We start from the raw sequence: 14,541 nt of genomic DNA on the forward strand, positions 1-14,541 counted from the left end.
GTTTACGAACAAAAGCTAACCTTACCTTAGCCCTAACCTGAAGGATAGTGGAGTTTACGAGCTAAAGCTAACCTTACCAGATGAAAAGTTACGAGATTTGAAGCTATTATTAGCAATTAACATCCGGGCATTTTCTATTTAACACAGCCGTGCCAAACAAACAATGCATATTGCGGCGGGGGTAATCTGAAATCAGGGGGGGTAACTTGAAATCAGTTTCAGGTTACCCCCGGGGGTAATTTGAAATCGATTTCAAGTTACCCCCCGGTAGTCTGAAATCAATTTCAAAGTACCGGGGGGTAAGGTGAATGGGGGGGTAGTTTGAAATCGCTACACCGGGGCCCAGCACACGGCAGCGTAGTGGAGAGCAGAGGCCTGGTCACTCTGAAGGACCTCAGTCTCCTCAGAAGGACCTCAGTCTCCTCTGAAGGACCTCAGTCTCCTCAGAAGGACCTCAGTCTCCTCAGAAGGACCTCAGTCTCCTCAGAAGGACCTCAGTCTCCTCAGAACGACCTCAGTCAGACCTCAGAGAAGGTGGAGGCGACTCTGGCCCTTCTTGTACAGGGCGTTGGTGTTGTGGGACCAGTCCAGTTTATTGTTGAGGTGAACACCCAGGTACTTGAAACTGTCCACCTCCTCAATGTCCTCCCCCTGGATGTTCAGCGGTGTGTGCGGTAGTGGCTTCCTCGTGAAGTCCATCACCATCTCCTTCGTCTCACTGGTGTGATCAACTCCAGTGCAGCTCTGGAGGATCCTTCTCAGATCTTTCTTGGATCAGGATATTCTGTCTGGGGTATTCGGTGAATGTCAGTCGAGTGTTAGTGCAGTTTACTTGTTTTATTACTGAAAGATTGTTCTATATATGTAAGAGATCACTGAAGATTTCAGGTTTACAAATGGTTCAGACATAACTTAATCCAATTACCCCTCCAGGAACCGCCACCTTAACGTGGGGGAGGGGTTTGAGAACCTGAATGATCCTCGGAGCTCTGTTGTCGGGGGCTTTGTGCTCCTGGTAGGGTCTCCCAGGGCAAACAGGTCCTATAGGTGACGGGTCAGACAGAGAGCGGTTCAGAAGACCCTTATGAGAGACCAACAGGCCCGGTTAATCATGAGGCCGTCCTTCTGTGGACCCACCACCTGCAGGAGGAGCCGTAAGGGGCTGGTGCAATGTGGTTTGGGCAACTCCAACAGCTGGATGGATGGATGGATGGATGGATGGATGGATGGATGGGTGGGTGGGTGGGTGGACGTGAATAGTTTCTACATCATGTTATTCTGTCACTCCCTCATTAAAAACATGGCTGAAGTGTTGCCTTGGCACATTCACGTATTTCTGAGTAATCTGTAAAAACTCTGATGGCGGCCATTTTAGGGATAGGTTTTTGTCACATTTTTGTTGAATTTTTGTCACATTTTTGTTGAATTTTTGTCACATTTTTGTAGAGTTTTTGTCACATTTTTGTTGAATTTTTGTCACTTTTTTGTAGAGTTTTTGTCACATTTTTGTTGAATTTTTGTCACATTTTTGTTGAATTTTTGTCACATTTTTGTAGAGTTTTTGTCACATTTTTGTTGAATTTTTGTCACATTTTTGTAGAGTTTTTGTCACATTTTTGTTGAATTTTTGTCACTTTTTTGTAGAGTTTTTGTCACATTTTTGTTGAATTTTTGTCATTTTTTTGTTGAATTTTTGTCATTTTTTTGAGTTTTTGTCATTTTTTTGTTGAATTTTTGTCATTTTTTTGTTGAATTTTTGTCATTTTTTTGTTGAATTTTTGTCTTTTTTTTGTTGAGTTTTTGTCATTTTTTTGTTGAGTTTTTGTCATTTTTTTGTTGAGTTTTTGTCATTTTTTTGTTGAATTTTTGTCACTTTTTTGTAGAGTTTTTGTCACATTTTTGTTGAATTTTTGTCACATTTTTGTTGAATTTTTGTTGAATTTTTGTCACATTTTTGTTGAATTTTTGTCACATTTTTGTTGAATTTTTGTCACTTTTTTGTTGAATTTTTGTCACTTTTTTGTAGAGTTTTTGTCACTTTTTTGTTGAATTTTTGGCTGATGGATGGGTGGGTGGGTGGATGGACAATCCAGTTTGATTTCATGCTGATCCAGGCCTGGTGGTACTTGTACTAGAACATCAAATATTTACGAAGTGGTTTTTGGTGTGAAAAGTTCAACATCCACTGACCGTGTAATAAAGTTCCTTCTTTCGTTTGGCTCTGACTCTCTGACTCGTTACATACCGGGCATTTTAACGATACCGACGCTTTCAGAGGCTGCATTCCTGTCATCGTGCACGGCCGCGCTGTCCCTGAGTAATTTAACACTGACTCACTTAAACCAGCTGTGTCACTACGAATTTAAACAGGGATGGGATGCATAATATCCAAACAAGAAACTACGTAGTGAGACGTTGAGTGGGTGTAAATGCTGTGTCAGTGAACCTACAGAAACAGGCTGTGTCATTGTTCAGGTTCCTTTTTAAAGAGGTGATGGTTCAGAAATGATGGAGACATGAAGCAGAGAGACGCTTTCAGAAATGGCCTTATCTGAATAAAACACTGATAAGGACGTGAATAGTTTCAGCTCGCCTAAGGACACGCATATTATACATTCCGTACTTGCTTATCAGAATGAAGACAAACAGTGCGTGGTCTTTAAATCACAGATAGAGGGTCACGGTTGTGTAAACGGAACCGAAAGTGGCATCGAAATAACCTTTTAATTAAAGCAATGAGGACGTTTGTGATTGAAAAAAGGTAATTACCACAAACCTGCTTTAACTGTGGCTGAATCCCTTTGTGTCATTCATGAGCTAAGTTTACCTCAGAACGTTCGGCGTGTGGGATTAGGTATTAGGCTCCAGTGAATCATGTGTGAGGTCATGTAAAACCGTTTCTCGACATTACGTCATGAAATGTCTTGAAACTTTTCTTTTAGTCAGATATTGTTTTAAAGGGGGGGTATTATGCAAAATCGACTTTTTCAAGCTTTCCATCATGTTATTCTGTCACTCCCTCGTTAAAAACATGGCTGAAGTGTTGCCTTGGCACATTCACGTATTTCTGAGTAATCTGTAAAAACTCTGATGGCGGCCATTTTAGGGATTGGTTTGCCTGAGTCCTCCTAGGAACGCCCCCACCTCCTGGAGACGCCTCCGAGCTTTCGTCACCAGCCGAGTAACCGACCACTGCTCCTCAGCAGAACCCCCTCCCCACTGATGCCACAGACAGCGTGTGGAGGGGGCGTGTCTAAAGGCTCAGAGGTTCTTAAAGAGACAGAGGCCTATTTCAAGACATTCACTACAGCCATTTTGAGAGAGACGTTTTATACAAGGCAGTTATTCTAATTTACTGCATTTACAGACCAACAGAAGGTTTGTCATCATTGTAGTGTGATATAGACTGGTGCTGTGGGACTGACAAAAGCAGAACACCCCCTCTTTAACGGTTAAGGGGCTTTATTTCTCATTACACAACAGCTGTGCAGCGAAACTCGTCCTCTGCATTTGACCCTCAGGTGACCCCGTAAGGAGCAGTGGTCGACGGCAGTGCCCCAGGCTGATGGTCAGAATCACCTGGCTGGAGGATTCACCTATTGTACATGTTTTTTAGTGGTAGGGGAAACAGGAGTACCCGGAGGAAACCTACGCAGACACGGGGAGAACATGCAAACTCCACACAGAAGGGGTGGGAATCGAACCCGGGACCTTCACTCTTCAAAAACCCTGAGGTCTGTTCTCCCAACTACGGCCGACCAGTGACAGGCCCAGTTTAAATCCTCGTCAGGCTTCACGGCGCCATTTTAAACGTCCACAGCCGAGGACCAATGCTCTGAAGAGAACAGTTCTGTGCAGAGCGATGCTTCTGTGGAACAAGCTCCTTATTCTTTAACAGCCTTAGTTTCAAAAGCTGTTTTAAAAGAATGGTAAAATAAACATGTCCTAAATCATGGGACATAACGTAGTGAACAACAATATCCCAGATTAGGTAAACTGTAATATTGTATGAGCATGTTCTGGTGGTGTTCAGGAACGGGATTTTTAAGTATTTTTAACAATGTACATGTAATGATGTTTTGTACATTTTAAATGTAGCATTTTCATGGACCCCAGGAAGAGTAGTCTTTACTATTATATGGTGAAGACTAATGGGGATCCATTAATAAACAATAAACAATAAACCTTCTTGCTGTGAAGCACGATCGCGAACCGCTGCGCCGCCGCGTCGCCCTCTTTGGTGGCACTTTATTTGACACTCCCCTCGATACATTGGACTAACTACATTTACTACAATGTAATGGCTCTGTAACAATGTGTGATAAGTTGTATGGAATAATATGTATTTGTATTTTGTAGGCAGTTAATTTCGTCGACTAAAATATTAATTTTAGTCAAAGTGATATTTTTGTGACTAAAATTGGACTAAAACTAAATCAAATGTTTCTCATGAGACTAAAACTGTGACTAAAATGTCCAGATATTTGAGTCGACTAAAATCAGACTAAATAAAAATGAAAAGGAGAGACAAAAATCATCCAAACTTGTATTGAGCGTCTGAAAGAGCCTCAGATCATGTAAATTCTCGTTTTCTTTCTTTCTTTCTTTCTTTCTTTCTTTCTTTCTTTCTTTCTTTCTTTCTTTCTTTCTTTCTTTCTTTCTTTCTTTCTTTCTTTCTTTCTTTCTTTCAGTGCTCACGATCATACCCATGGTCTGGAGCACAAGTTCACAAAAACAAAACAGAACAAAGTAATAACAAATATCATTTTAACAGAAGAAGTACCTTTTTCAAAAAGGCACCAAATTTACTGATCACATTTTGACTTTGATTTTTCATAAGTGAAATTAATTTAAACATTGAAGGGTGTCAGGTTACATGCCAAAGGATCAGCTCTGAGCTTTGTTCATGTGGAGCAGCTCCATGAAGCAGAGGAACAACATTAAATATGATTATAATGAATATTATCAATGCAAAGTCCACTAAATTAGTCTTAAATTTAGTCGACTAAATTTACATGCAATTTTAGTCGACTAAAACTAGACTAAAATCGAATTACATTTTCATCAGAAGACTAAAACTAAATTAAAATATGTTGTCAACATTAACACTGTAGGTACATAATGTAAAAGACATAATTCTAACTCTAACCTTAAGGCTCTCATGTACTAAAGTTATTCCATTGTGTACTTTCTTCACAACTTATTGCAGAGCACATTACATTGTACTATATGTGGTTAGTACAATGTATCAAGGGAGTGTAAAATAAAGTGATTTTTATTTTGAGCATCCTCGTGTAAGAACCCAAAGGTCTCCCACTCAGACACTGCTGCTTTCCTGTTGCAGGCTGTGATTGTGCCCTTGTGCAACACACCTCACCTGCATTAGCTGCAACATCGGTCAGTGCTGGAGGGCTACAGGCGCAGGAAGGAAACCACATTCATTCTGTCCCAGGGCAGCCGGCGCTCGAGAAGCAGCTTTCAGCCCGAGTGTAGCCGAGGGGTGAATGACGCAAAGGGGCAAAAGATGACTCATATAACGAGATCAAGAGTTTCGTGTTGTGAAATGTGCGCCGATTTTGACTTTGAACATGTTGCTTTTAAATTGCCTCAATAACCGACATCTCTGACACAAATGTGTGAAGGTCGTTCCCTGATGCAGACAAACCCATGTGTCGATTTGCATTAAAGTCCTATAAAGGATAATTGTAGGAGCCTAAATGATGTTTTGTTCTGTAAATAGTTCATCAGTTTAAGTCATTATTTTGTCTGGCAATTTTTGGTAATTTCGTTATGGGTTTTTGGTTTATGGTTATTTTGGTTTAAGGCGAGACGCTGCAGGTGAATAGGGAAAAAAATGTATATTTACAGATATCAATTTTGAAACTTTTGCTGTCGATCACTGGCATAAATGTGAGAAAAAATACATGGCAAGTTTTCTGTCATTTTATCTTTTCATATAAGAACAAGGTGTTTTATGCCTAAAAATGCCCCAAATTTCCCATCTTTTCGGCGACGAAATCTGAATAATGGACAGAGCTACATTCAAATGTATTGTTTCATTTTATTGATAAATGAGTTGCAAAGACTTTTTCCGAGGGGATTTAGGATTTCTTGTTTAGTTTTAAAATAAGCCGTTTTTTAGTGGAAAAATGTGTAAAAATTTAATTCTCGCCTTATTTTTTGACATTCAAAACTCAATAAATGGGGTTTAAGGGATTAGATAATAAAAAATCTTCAAAAATCTTCCAAATATTGTTCAGTCCAAGGCTGGAAAATGTGAAGTCTTTAGGTCCGACTGACGTGGACATAGTGTCGCCACAATGACAGAAACATGTGTTTGGAGAAAAAGGCCCTTGAAATTGTGTTCTCCCATATAAGTCTATGGGGGAACTTTGAATCAGCGCAATATTTAAACATGTTATTGTGAAGATTAGGCATATTTTCTGTTTCCAGGTGAAAGCTTGGGTTTTGCCTGTAGTGTCTCTCCTTAAGTAATCATTTTCATAATCATGATTTCGGTATTTGGTAAATTGGTTTTGTCATATTTTGTTTGGTTATGTGTCTCTATATCATGTCACATTTGTGGGCAGTGCAGCTCACAGAATGTTTTTTTGACCTCTGCTACCCCTCTTTTGTAATCCCTGTCTGTCATTTAATGCATGTTTGTAACTGCACATCTTGACTCCCTGGATTTGATTATTGACGGTGTTTTGGATTTCTAACTCTGGACATGAGTTCCCCCATAGACTTATATGGGAGAATGCAATTTCAAGGGCCTTTTTCTCCAAACACATGTTTCTGTCATTGTGGCGACTCTATGTCCACGTCAGTCGGACCTAAAGACTTCACATTTTCCAGCCTTGGACTGAAAAATAATTGGAAGATTTTTTCAGAGGGATTTTTTATTATTTAATCCCTTAAGCCCCATTTATTGAGTTTTGAATGTCAAAAAATGAGGCGAAAATTTAATTTTTACACATTTTTCCACTAAAAAACAGCTTATTTTAAAACTAAACAAGAAATCCAAAATCCGCTCTGAGAAAGTCTTGGTAACTCATTCATCAATAAAATGAAACCATACATTTGAATGTAGCTCTATCCATTATTCAGATTTCGTCACCGAAAAGATGGGAAATTTGGGGCATTTTTAGGCATAAAACACCTTGTTCTTATATGAAAAGATAAAATGACAGAAAACTTGCCATGTATTTTTTTCTCACATTTATGCCAGTGATCGACAGCAACAGTTTCACATTGATATCTGTAAATATACATTTTTTCCCCTATTCACCTGCAGTGTCTCGCTTTAAGATCCTGAAGAGAACCTGACACCACAGTGTGACCTCTGCACACACAGGCAATAAAGTCTATTGTTTGTTATATCTGTGAGGCTGGGTTAGGGCAATCCCTGACATCGGTGTTGCCATTAGGAGTTTACAAAATTACTCCTGCCAGTGACTCATTTAGGTGGAAGCTACTGCGCAGGACGTCCCAGCGATTAAAGTGCTGCAACATTAGGACCGGTCGCCACAGCAACCGCCAGGAAACACAAAGCGTGAGCGTGAAGTGGAAGTCCCAGTGTGTGTTATAATGGGTCAAACGGCGTTAAAGTGAATCTACAGGTTTGCAAACGCCGGCAGCCAGACACAACCTTTCACCTTTTGCGAGCACAATGTCCCTGAGTGTGTTCTAGTGAAACAATAAAGTTATGTTTTCAAAGCGCAGGGAGCGAGGACGCACCCCTGAGGGACGACAGTGACGCACAGACGCTATGTGACGTTGACGAGCCTCCCTGGGTTTGGCATGCGGCCGCAGTACCGCCCCATAGAGGTGTGAATGCGGCACTGCTCTTGGATACCGTTGCTCACACATGTAAACAAACAAGGTGTACCTGGGAATTTTCCCTTCAAAAATGTCAAGAAAGTCCTACAGGTGTGTGTCACGCACCGGAGGGAGGAATGTACGGGAGCAAAAACCCGGGCATAGACGAGGAAAGTTGGAAACAGTGTGCACAATCCAAAGCTTTGTGTTTCCACGTTTAACTAAAGTCATGTCAACAATCCCGGGTGCAGAAAGTACAAACATGTTGATCAGGGGATACACAGTGTTGGTGTCATTAGGGAGTCTACGAGGGGGAAAGGGTTTCACCTCGTGTGAACTGCCAGGTTTACACATGTGCTGTGGAATATACCCATTATAATATAGTCATTATCCAAAATGTTTCTATGCATGCAGTCGGTGATTAGAGATAAGTCATGCATTTGTTAAATCATCCAAAAAAATCCAACAAATGATTCCACTAAAAAACATTTGCAGACTTCATCTTTACACCAGTGAGGAAGCTGCTGATTCAAACAACAAACATTCGGTCTAATGATTGTAAATGCTTAAAGGTCAGTGCTATAGATGGTCTGCTCCGGAGGGACGGTCTGCTGTGAGTTTGTGTTGATCTATGAGTCGGTTTGTCTAAAAATACAAATAATCCTAAAGTGTTTTAACCCCTTAACTCCCACCTGAACCGAGCACATTTTCTCCAGTTTGGCTTTACCCCCAGTCCAAAAGCTTCTGGAGAAAAGCTGTGTAAAAACAATGATGGAAATGTGAGAAAAAAGTGAGAAAACATTGACAAAAAAGTGATGAAAAATTTATGAAAAAGTGGGGAAAAAAGGCACAAAAATGTCACAAGAAATTGAGACATAAATGACGAAAAAATGTCAAAAATGTGACAAAAAATGGATTAAAAATTGACAAAAAATGTGACAAAAAAATGACAAAAAATTGATTAAAAAATGACAAAAAATTGATTAAAAAATGACAAAAATGTGACAAAAAATGACAAAAAATTGATTAAAAAATGACGAAAAAATGGACGAAAAAATGAAAAAAATGTGATAAAAAATGACAAAAAATGACAAAAAAATGACAAAAAATTGATAAAAAATTGACGAAAAAATGGACGAAAAAATGACAAAAAATGGATTAAAAAATGACAAAAATGTGACAAAAAATGACAAAAAAATGACAAAAAAATGACAAAAAATTGATTAAAAATGAACGAAAAAATGAACGAAAAAATGAAAAAAAATTGATAAAAAATGGATTAAAAAATTACAAAAAAAATGACAAAAAATTGATTAAAAATGGACGAAAAAATGGACGAAAAAATGAAAAAAATGTGATAAAAAATTACTCAAAAAGTTACAAAAATGAGTTAAACACCCAACAAAAAAATGTTGGAAAAAAAATGTGATGACGTGAGGAAAAAGATCCTCTCGGTTCAGGCGGGAGTTAAGAGGTGAACTATTTCCCTGGCCCTAACCTCATCATTTGTGTCATGATATCTCACGTTTTCACAGCAGACCGTCCCTCCGGAGCAGACGATCTCGCACTAACCATCCTTAAATACCAGGCTGGTCATGCAAGCAGCTCACATTCTGCAAAAGTCTTCACATTCTCAAAGAAATGAATGGTCACATACATTTCTCTCTGGGAATATTGCTATTATGCAAAGTAGACTGGGCAGAACACGATGCAAAACCTCTCACAGACTGACTTGTTATGGTGAACAGGTTTGTGCAGCCGCAGGTAAACACTGCTCACACTGAGTGCATGTTCAACACACTTTGCTACACTGGCTCGTGAGTAGACCAGCTTCAGCTTTTTGAATGTGACTGCTCGGCCTCTTGAATGAACATGATTTTCCCCCAACAGAAGGGAATTCTTGCTGTGAATTGGGGGCTGTGTGTGTGTGTGTCTCCTTCATTCATGCTCCTGCAGCCCATTCATCAGAACACACAGAGATTTGTGCTGTGGCCTATATCACACACAGGTGAAGCACAACGGTGTCTAATAGGAAACTACAAACTCTTATTCTGAGTATCATGTGGGGATTTTTCTCACAAAAAGCACAGCATTAATTCCCCTCAATGGAAATCCCCAAGAGCAAGCCCCGCCCCCTGCAGGGGAGCTTTAACGCGCGCGCCTCCCTCTCCAGCTCATTCTGCCTGGAACCTTGAGCAGACACAGACACACACAGTCAGCATGGACGTGCACAGAGCTTCTCACCACTCTCGAAGGGAATATACTTTGGATAACATGGAGGGCAAGCAGGCTGGGAAAGTGCTGCCCTGTCAGGAGGAGCGTCTGGACAGCGGCCTGGACTCGCTGAGGGAGGACGAGCTGACCAGCGACATGGACGAGCTCCAGATCAACGACAACACGGACTTTACACAGGAGTACGAGCCCTGGAGAGCAGTGATGACGGACGATGGTGACACGTAAGTGCACGTTATATTATTACATTATTATATTATGAATATGTCACTAAGAGGTTTCGTAAACGTGCAGTTCTGTGTTCATTACGCGCGTCACAGTTTTGTGCACAGGAGTTTTCATGCAAAAGTTAACAAAGGTGCAAAAGCGCGCACACAAATACACATATAAAGTCTGCAATAACAGGAGTATGTGAAGTAAAGTCTGTCTGTGCAGAGCAGTGCTGGCTGAAGTTGACTTTGCGTGTGTACTTTGGCTGAGCGCGCGCTCGGGGCGGGGCTAAAGTCCGCTGTGCGTGTTCAGGAAAGTCCCTGGCTCTCTGCCAGTAACTGATAAAGCATCAGATGTGTCAAGCCACAACTGGTGGAAATAACCCGACAAAACTCCATTCTTGCGAAACACATTCTGCTCTGGCTTTGTTCTCTCTTATAGAGCTGGAACCACTTCCTTTGTGGGCAGTGCTTTTTCTTTTTTTTTTTTTCAAGTACTATTTTAACTCACCTCTGTCTCCCTCTCCCCTGACACCAACAGGCTTCTACATCTGGCTGTCATTCATGAAGCACAAGAACATGTCCTGGAGATCATCAAGCTGTCCCACAATCACCCCTTTCTCAACGCACAGAACCACCAGAGACAGGTATGCAGCCCAACAATGTCCCAACAATGTCCCAACAATGTCCCGCCATCAAACAAACAAACACATCTAACCCAACAATGTCCCGCCATCACAACCTCACAAACAAATCTAACCCAACAATGTCCCGCCATCACAACCTCACAACCTCACAAACACATCTAACCCAACCATGTCCCGCCATCACAACCTCACAAACACATCTAACCCAACAACGTCCCGCCATCACAACCTCACAAACAAATCTAACCCCCCCTCTTCCCCTTCATCCAGACAGCGCTGCACTTGGCGGTGATCACAGAGCAGCCGCAGCTCGTGGAGAGACTACTGAAGGCCGGAGCCGACCCCCGGCTCGCCGACAACAGCGGCAACACCGCCCTGCACATCGCCTGCAAAAGGGGCTCGCTGGCCTGCTTCAGCGTCATCACACAGAACGGCCACAGCCACCTCACCGCCCTCACGTCCTCCCCCAACTACAGCGGTAAGCCTTCCCCCACATCCACACAGGCAGTCAAAACCCTGCAGCGCATTTTCAAAGTGGACTAACGTGTCTGGTTTTTGCCCCCGCAGGACACAACTGTCTTCACTTGGCGTCCATCAACGGCTACATCTCTCTGGTGGAGAACCTGGTCAAGCTGGGCGCAGACATTAACGCACAGGTAACTAACAACGCCAAACAAATCCAACGCAAAGGTGCTTCCGATCGACTTCATCAACCGAGCTGACGTTCTCTCCCTCGCCTCTTCCACAGGAGCAGTGCAGCGGGAGGACGGCGCTCCACCTAGCCGTCGACTTCCAGAATCAGGCCTTGGTCCGCTGCCTGGTGGACCTCGGCGCCAACGTGAACAGCCTGAACTACGGGGGGTTCACGCCGTACCACCTGACGTACGGCCGCCACAACGAAGACATCCGGCAGCAGCTGTACAGCAAGACGGCGCAGGAGCTGAGGCCGCTGCCCGCCAGCGAGTCCGACGAGAGCGAGATGGAGGACTTGGACTTCTCGGACGATGAGGTCAGTACGGTCAGATCGAAACAGATGAGAGGGAGGTCGAACGTGGGAAATGCGTTGTTTCTAACTGGGTTTCGTGTGCTCTTTTTGCAGTTGTACGACGACATAAAGTTTGGGCAGTAAAGAAGCCGGGCGAGGAGTGGCGATACATGTGAAGCTGCTATATCGGGGCTGCCAAGTCGAAAAAAGGCCGAGACACAAAATGGCCGCCGAGAGGCTCAGAGGCGCTGGCCGGACCGAGCCATGAAGACGTGAAGGCGACGCCGGTGCTGGTCCCGAAGAACGAGTGGAGATTGAACCTGCGAAAAGCGCGAGATCATGAACTCTGATAGTCCCCCTTGTATAATATATATATATAAATATGTATATAAGCATGTTATATAGTGTAAATAGAGAGATACTATTTTTGTACTTTAAATATCTAGTGTGATTTTAAAACACTATTATGAGAAAATAAAAAAAAGTTTGAACTATGAACGCTCGGTCTCTGGTCTTGTGATGTTCAACCATGTGACGGGAAACGGTAAAAGTACAACAAAAAAAACACAGAAATTTGCTTATACAGAGGATGACGAACGTTACAGTCATCGCAGAATTCACACAAGGACGAAAACGATCACGCTTACGCCAGTCTGGGATTTCCTTTTTTCTTTTCTGTCAGGGCGAGGCCGGTGGGTCTGTGAGTCACACCATTGAAAGTCCCCGCCGCTATCGGAAAAAACAAAACGTACTGAAAATTCCACGTTTAGCTACATCGAGAGAGGGAAATGATGTTTTATACCAAGACCAAGGGAATTCTGAAGCGTTTACATGAGCAAGAAAGCCGAGTCACTGCAACCAGGAAATGGACGACAGAGACCGGGAAGTCCAGCGTCGTCGGTCACATGACAGTGAAAGGGATACTTAAGCCTCATGTTCTTGTTGGCAGAGATGCTTTGGGAAAAACAAACAGGAGAGATGTTCAACAGGGAGAGAGATGAAGTCAGAGGGGGTGTAGAATTTCAAAAAAACAAAACAAAACAGTTGATAGGTGATGAGTGATTTCAGACTTGATGTAATGTGTAGTAATAATTGGGCTTTAGCTGTAAAACTGATCCAAAAAAACTAGTAAAAAAACTTGGGGAACTGGCAAATTGCTGCTTAAATTGACTATAAAGGAGTAAGAAGTGCCAGGTCGAAACGTGTTGGCATCCCTTGTTCAATTAAGATAAACTTTTAATGACATAAACTCGATTTTAAACCCATTTTTAAAAAGAAATTAAAGCATATATGGATTTGTATGCATTCGATATTGCTGCCAGTATTCAAATATTGATATTTCGTTTCGTTTGAATGATTAGTTGACGATGGAAATCTGCGTGGGTGTTATAGAAATGAAATTACATTTGACTTTCACAGTCGGTCGCCCCGTCGGCCTTTGTGCAATGTCATTCAGAGGAATATTAGCTGGAGGATTGGCGGGTTGCTCATTTCGCTACACATTTTACACACATTTATATGACTCTCACTACAATGAAGAGATTGCATTAACTCAGTCAAAAACGTTAAAAACATAGAAAATTGCTTGCTCACGGAGGAAGAAGTCATTCATTCCATTGCCCTCCTTAAAAATGATAAATCTCCGGGCACCGATGGGTTGATTGCGGGATTTTATAAAGGTTTTTCAGATGATTTGGCACCTTTTTCACTACAAGTTTTTCATAGAAAGCATTAATAGAGGTAAATCTTCCACCGACTCTTACCCAAGGCTTAATTACTCTGATTCCTAAACCTAACAAAGACTCACTATTCACATTTTTTTAGTGAAACTCTCTCATATATCAAGATTTTGGAAGGTTCTGATAACAAAAAGGCTCTAAAAACTATCAGTATTTGCTCAAAATACAATATATTGGCCCCCACCTAGGGCTAGTAACCCCCCCCCCCCCCTTTATTTTGACTTTTTGACTTTTTTTTTTTATTGTCTATTTTTTTCATCTTTTTCATCAAGAGAAAAAAGGAGAAAAAACGGGGGGAAAAGAACAAAAACAACAACAAAAAGAAAAAAAAAACAAATAATAATAATACATCATTTTTTTGTCGCACATTCTTTTTGACACGTGCTGTCGTTTTGTGGCCTTTTTTTTTTATTTACTTATTTATTTATTTATTTTTGCCACTTAAGGAGGAAAAGGAAAGGGGGAGAAGGGGAAAAAAAAGAGAAAAGATAGAAAAACGAACTGGGGATGGTGCGCCTGCCTAAGGGGGAGGTTGAGAGGTTAATGTTCTGTTTTTTTGTTTGTTTGTTTTTTATTTATTTTTCTTATTCTTTTATTTTATTTATTTATTTTTTCCTTTTTGTATTGTTTCATCTTATTTATTTCATCTATCTCTGTTTTTATGTTTGCAGCATCAATTGTATGAATGGGGGGAGGGGGGAGGTTTGTTTTCGTTTTGTTTTTGTGTTTTGTAACTGAATAATTGGATTGTACAATTCTGCTACCCCCTGGAATACTCTGTATATTCACATACTTCTCAATAAAAATAAAAAAAAAGATTGGCAGGTTGCTAACAAGTAGTGCTGCTGAACAATTATTGCTGCGTTGTGTTATTACCATGAGTAAAATAATGATATGAGGACAAAGTT

At 41.3% G+C, this 14,541-nt stretch overlaps 1 protein-coding gene across 1 annotated transcript; it reads left to right on the plus strand.

Annotated features, from left to right (window-relative positions):
• Positions 1 to 10,023: 10,023 nt before the first annotated feature.
• Positions 10,024 to 12,038, plus strand: LOC306975109 (NF-kappa-B inhibitor alpha-like; the record flags this gene model as incomplete). The annotated part of the gene is made up of 6 exons (XM_079572529.1): positions 10,024 to 10,277; positions 10,804 to 10,909; positions 11,180 to 11,387; positions 11,477 to 11,565; positions 11,658 to 11,927; positions 12,009 to 12,038. The coding sequence occupies exons 1-6, from the start codon at positions 10,042 to 10,044 to the stop codon at positions 12,036 to 12,038; spliced, it is 939 nt and encodes a 312-aa protein (XP_079428655.1). The 5' UTR covers positions 10,024 to 10,041.
• Between the last annotated feature and the right edge of the window lie 2,503 nt (positions 12,039 to 14,541).

The sequence above is a fragment of the Gobius niger genome (assembly GCF_951799975.1).
Source record: "Gobius niger genome assembly, chromosome: 15".
Lineage (NCBI taxonomy): Eukaryota > Metazoa > Chordata > Actinopteri > Gobiiformes > Gobiidae > Gobius > Gobius niger.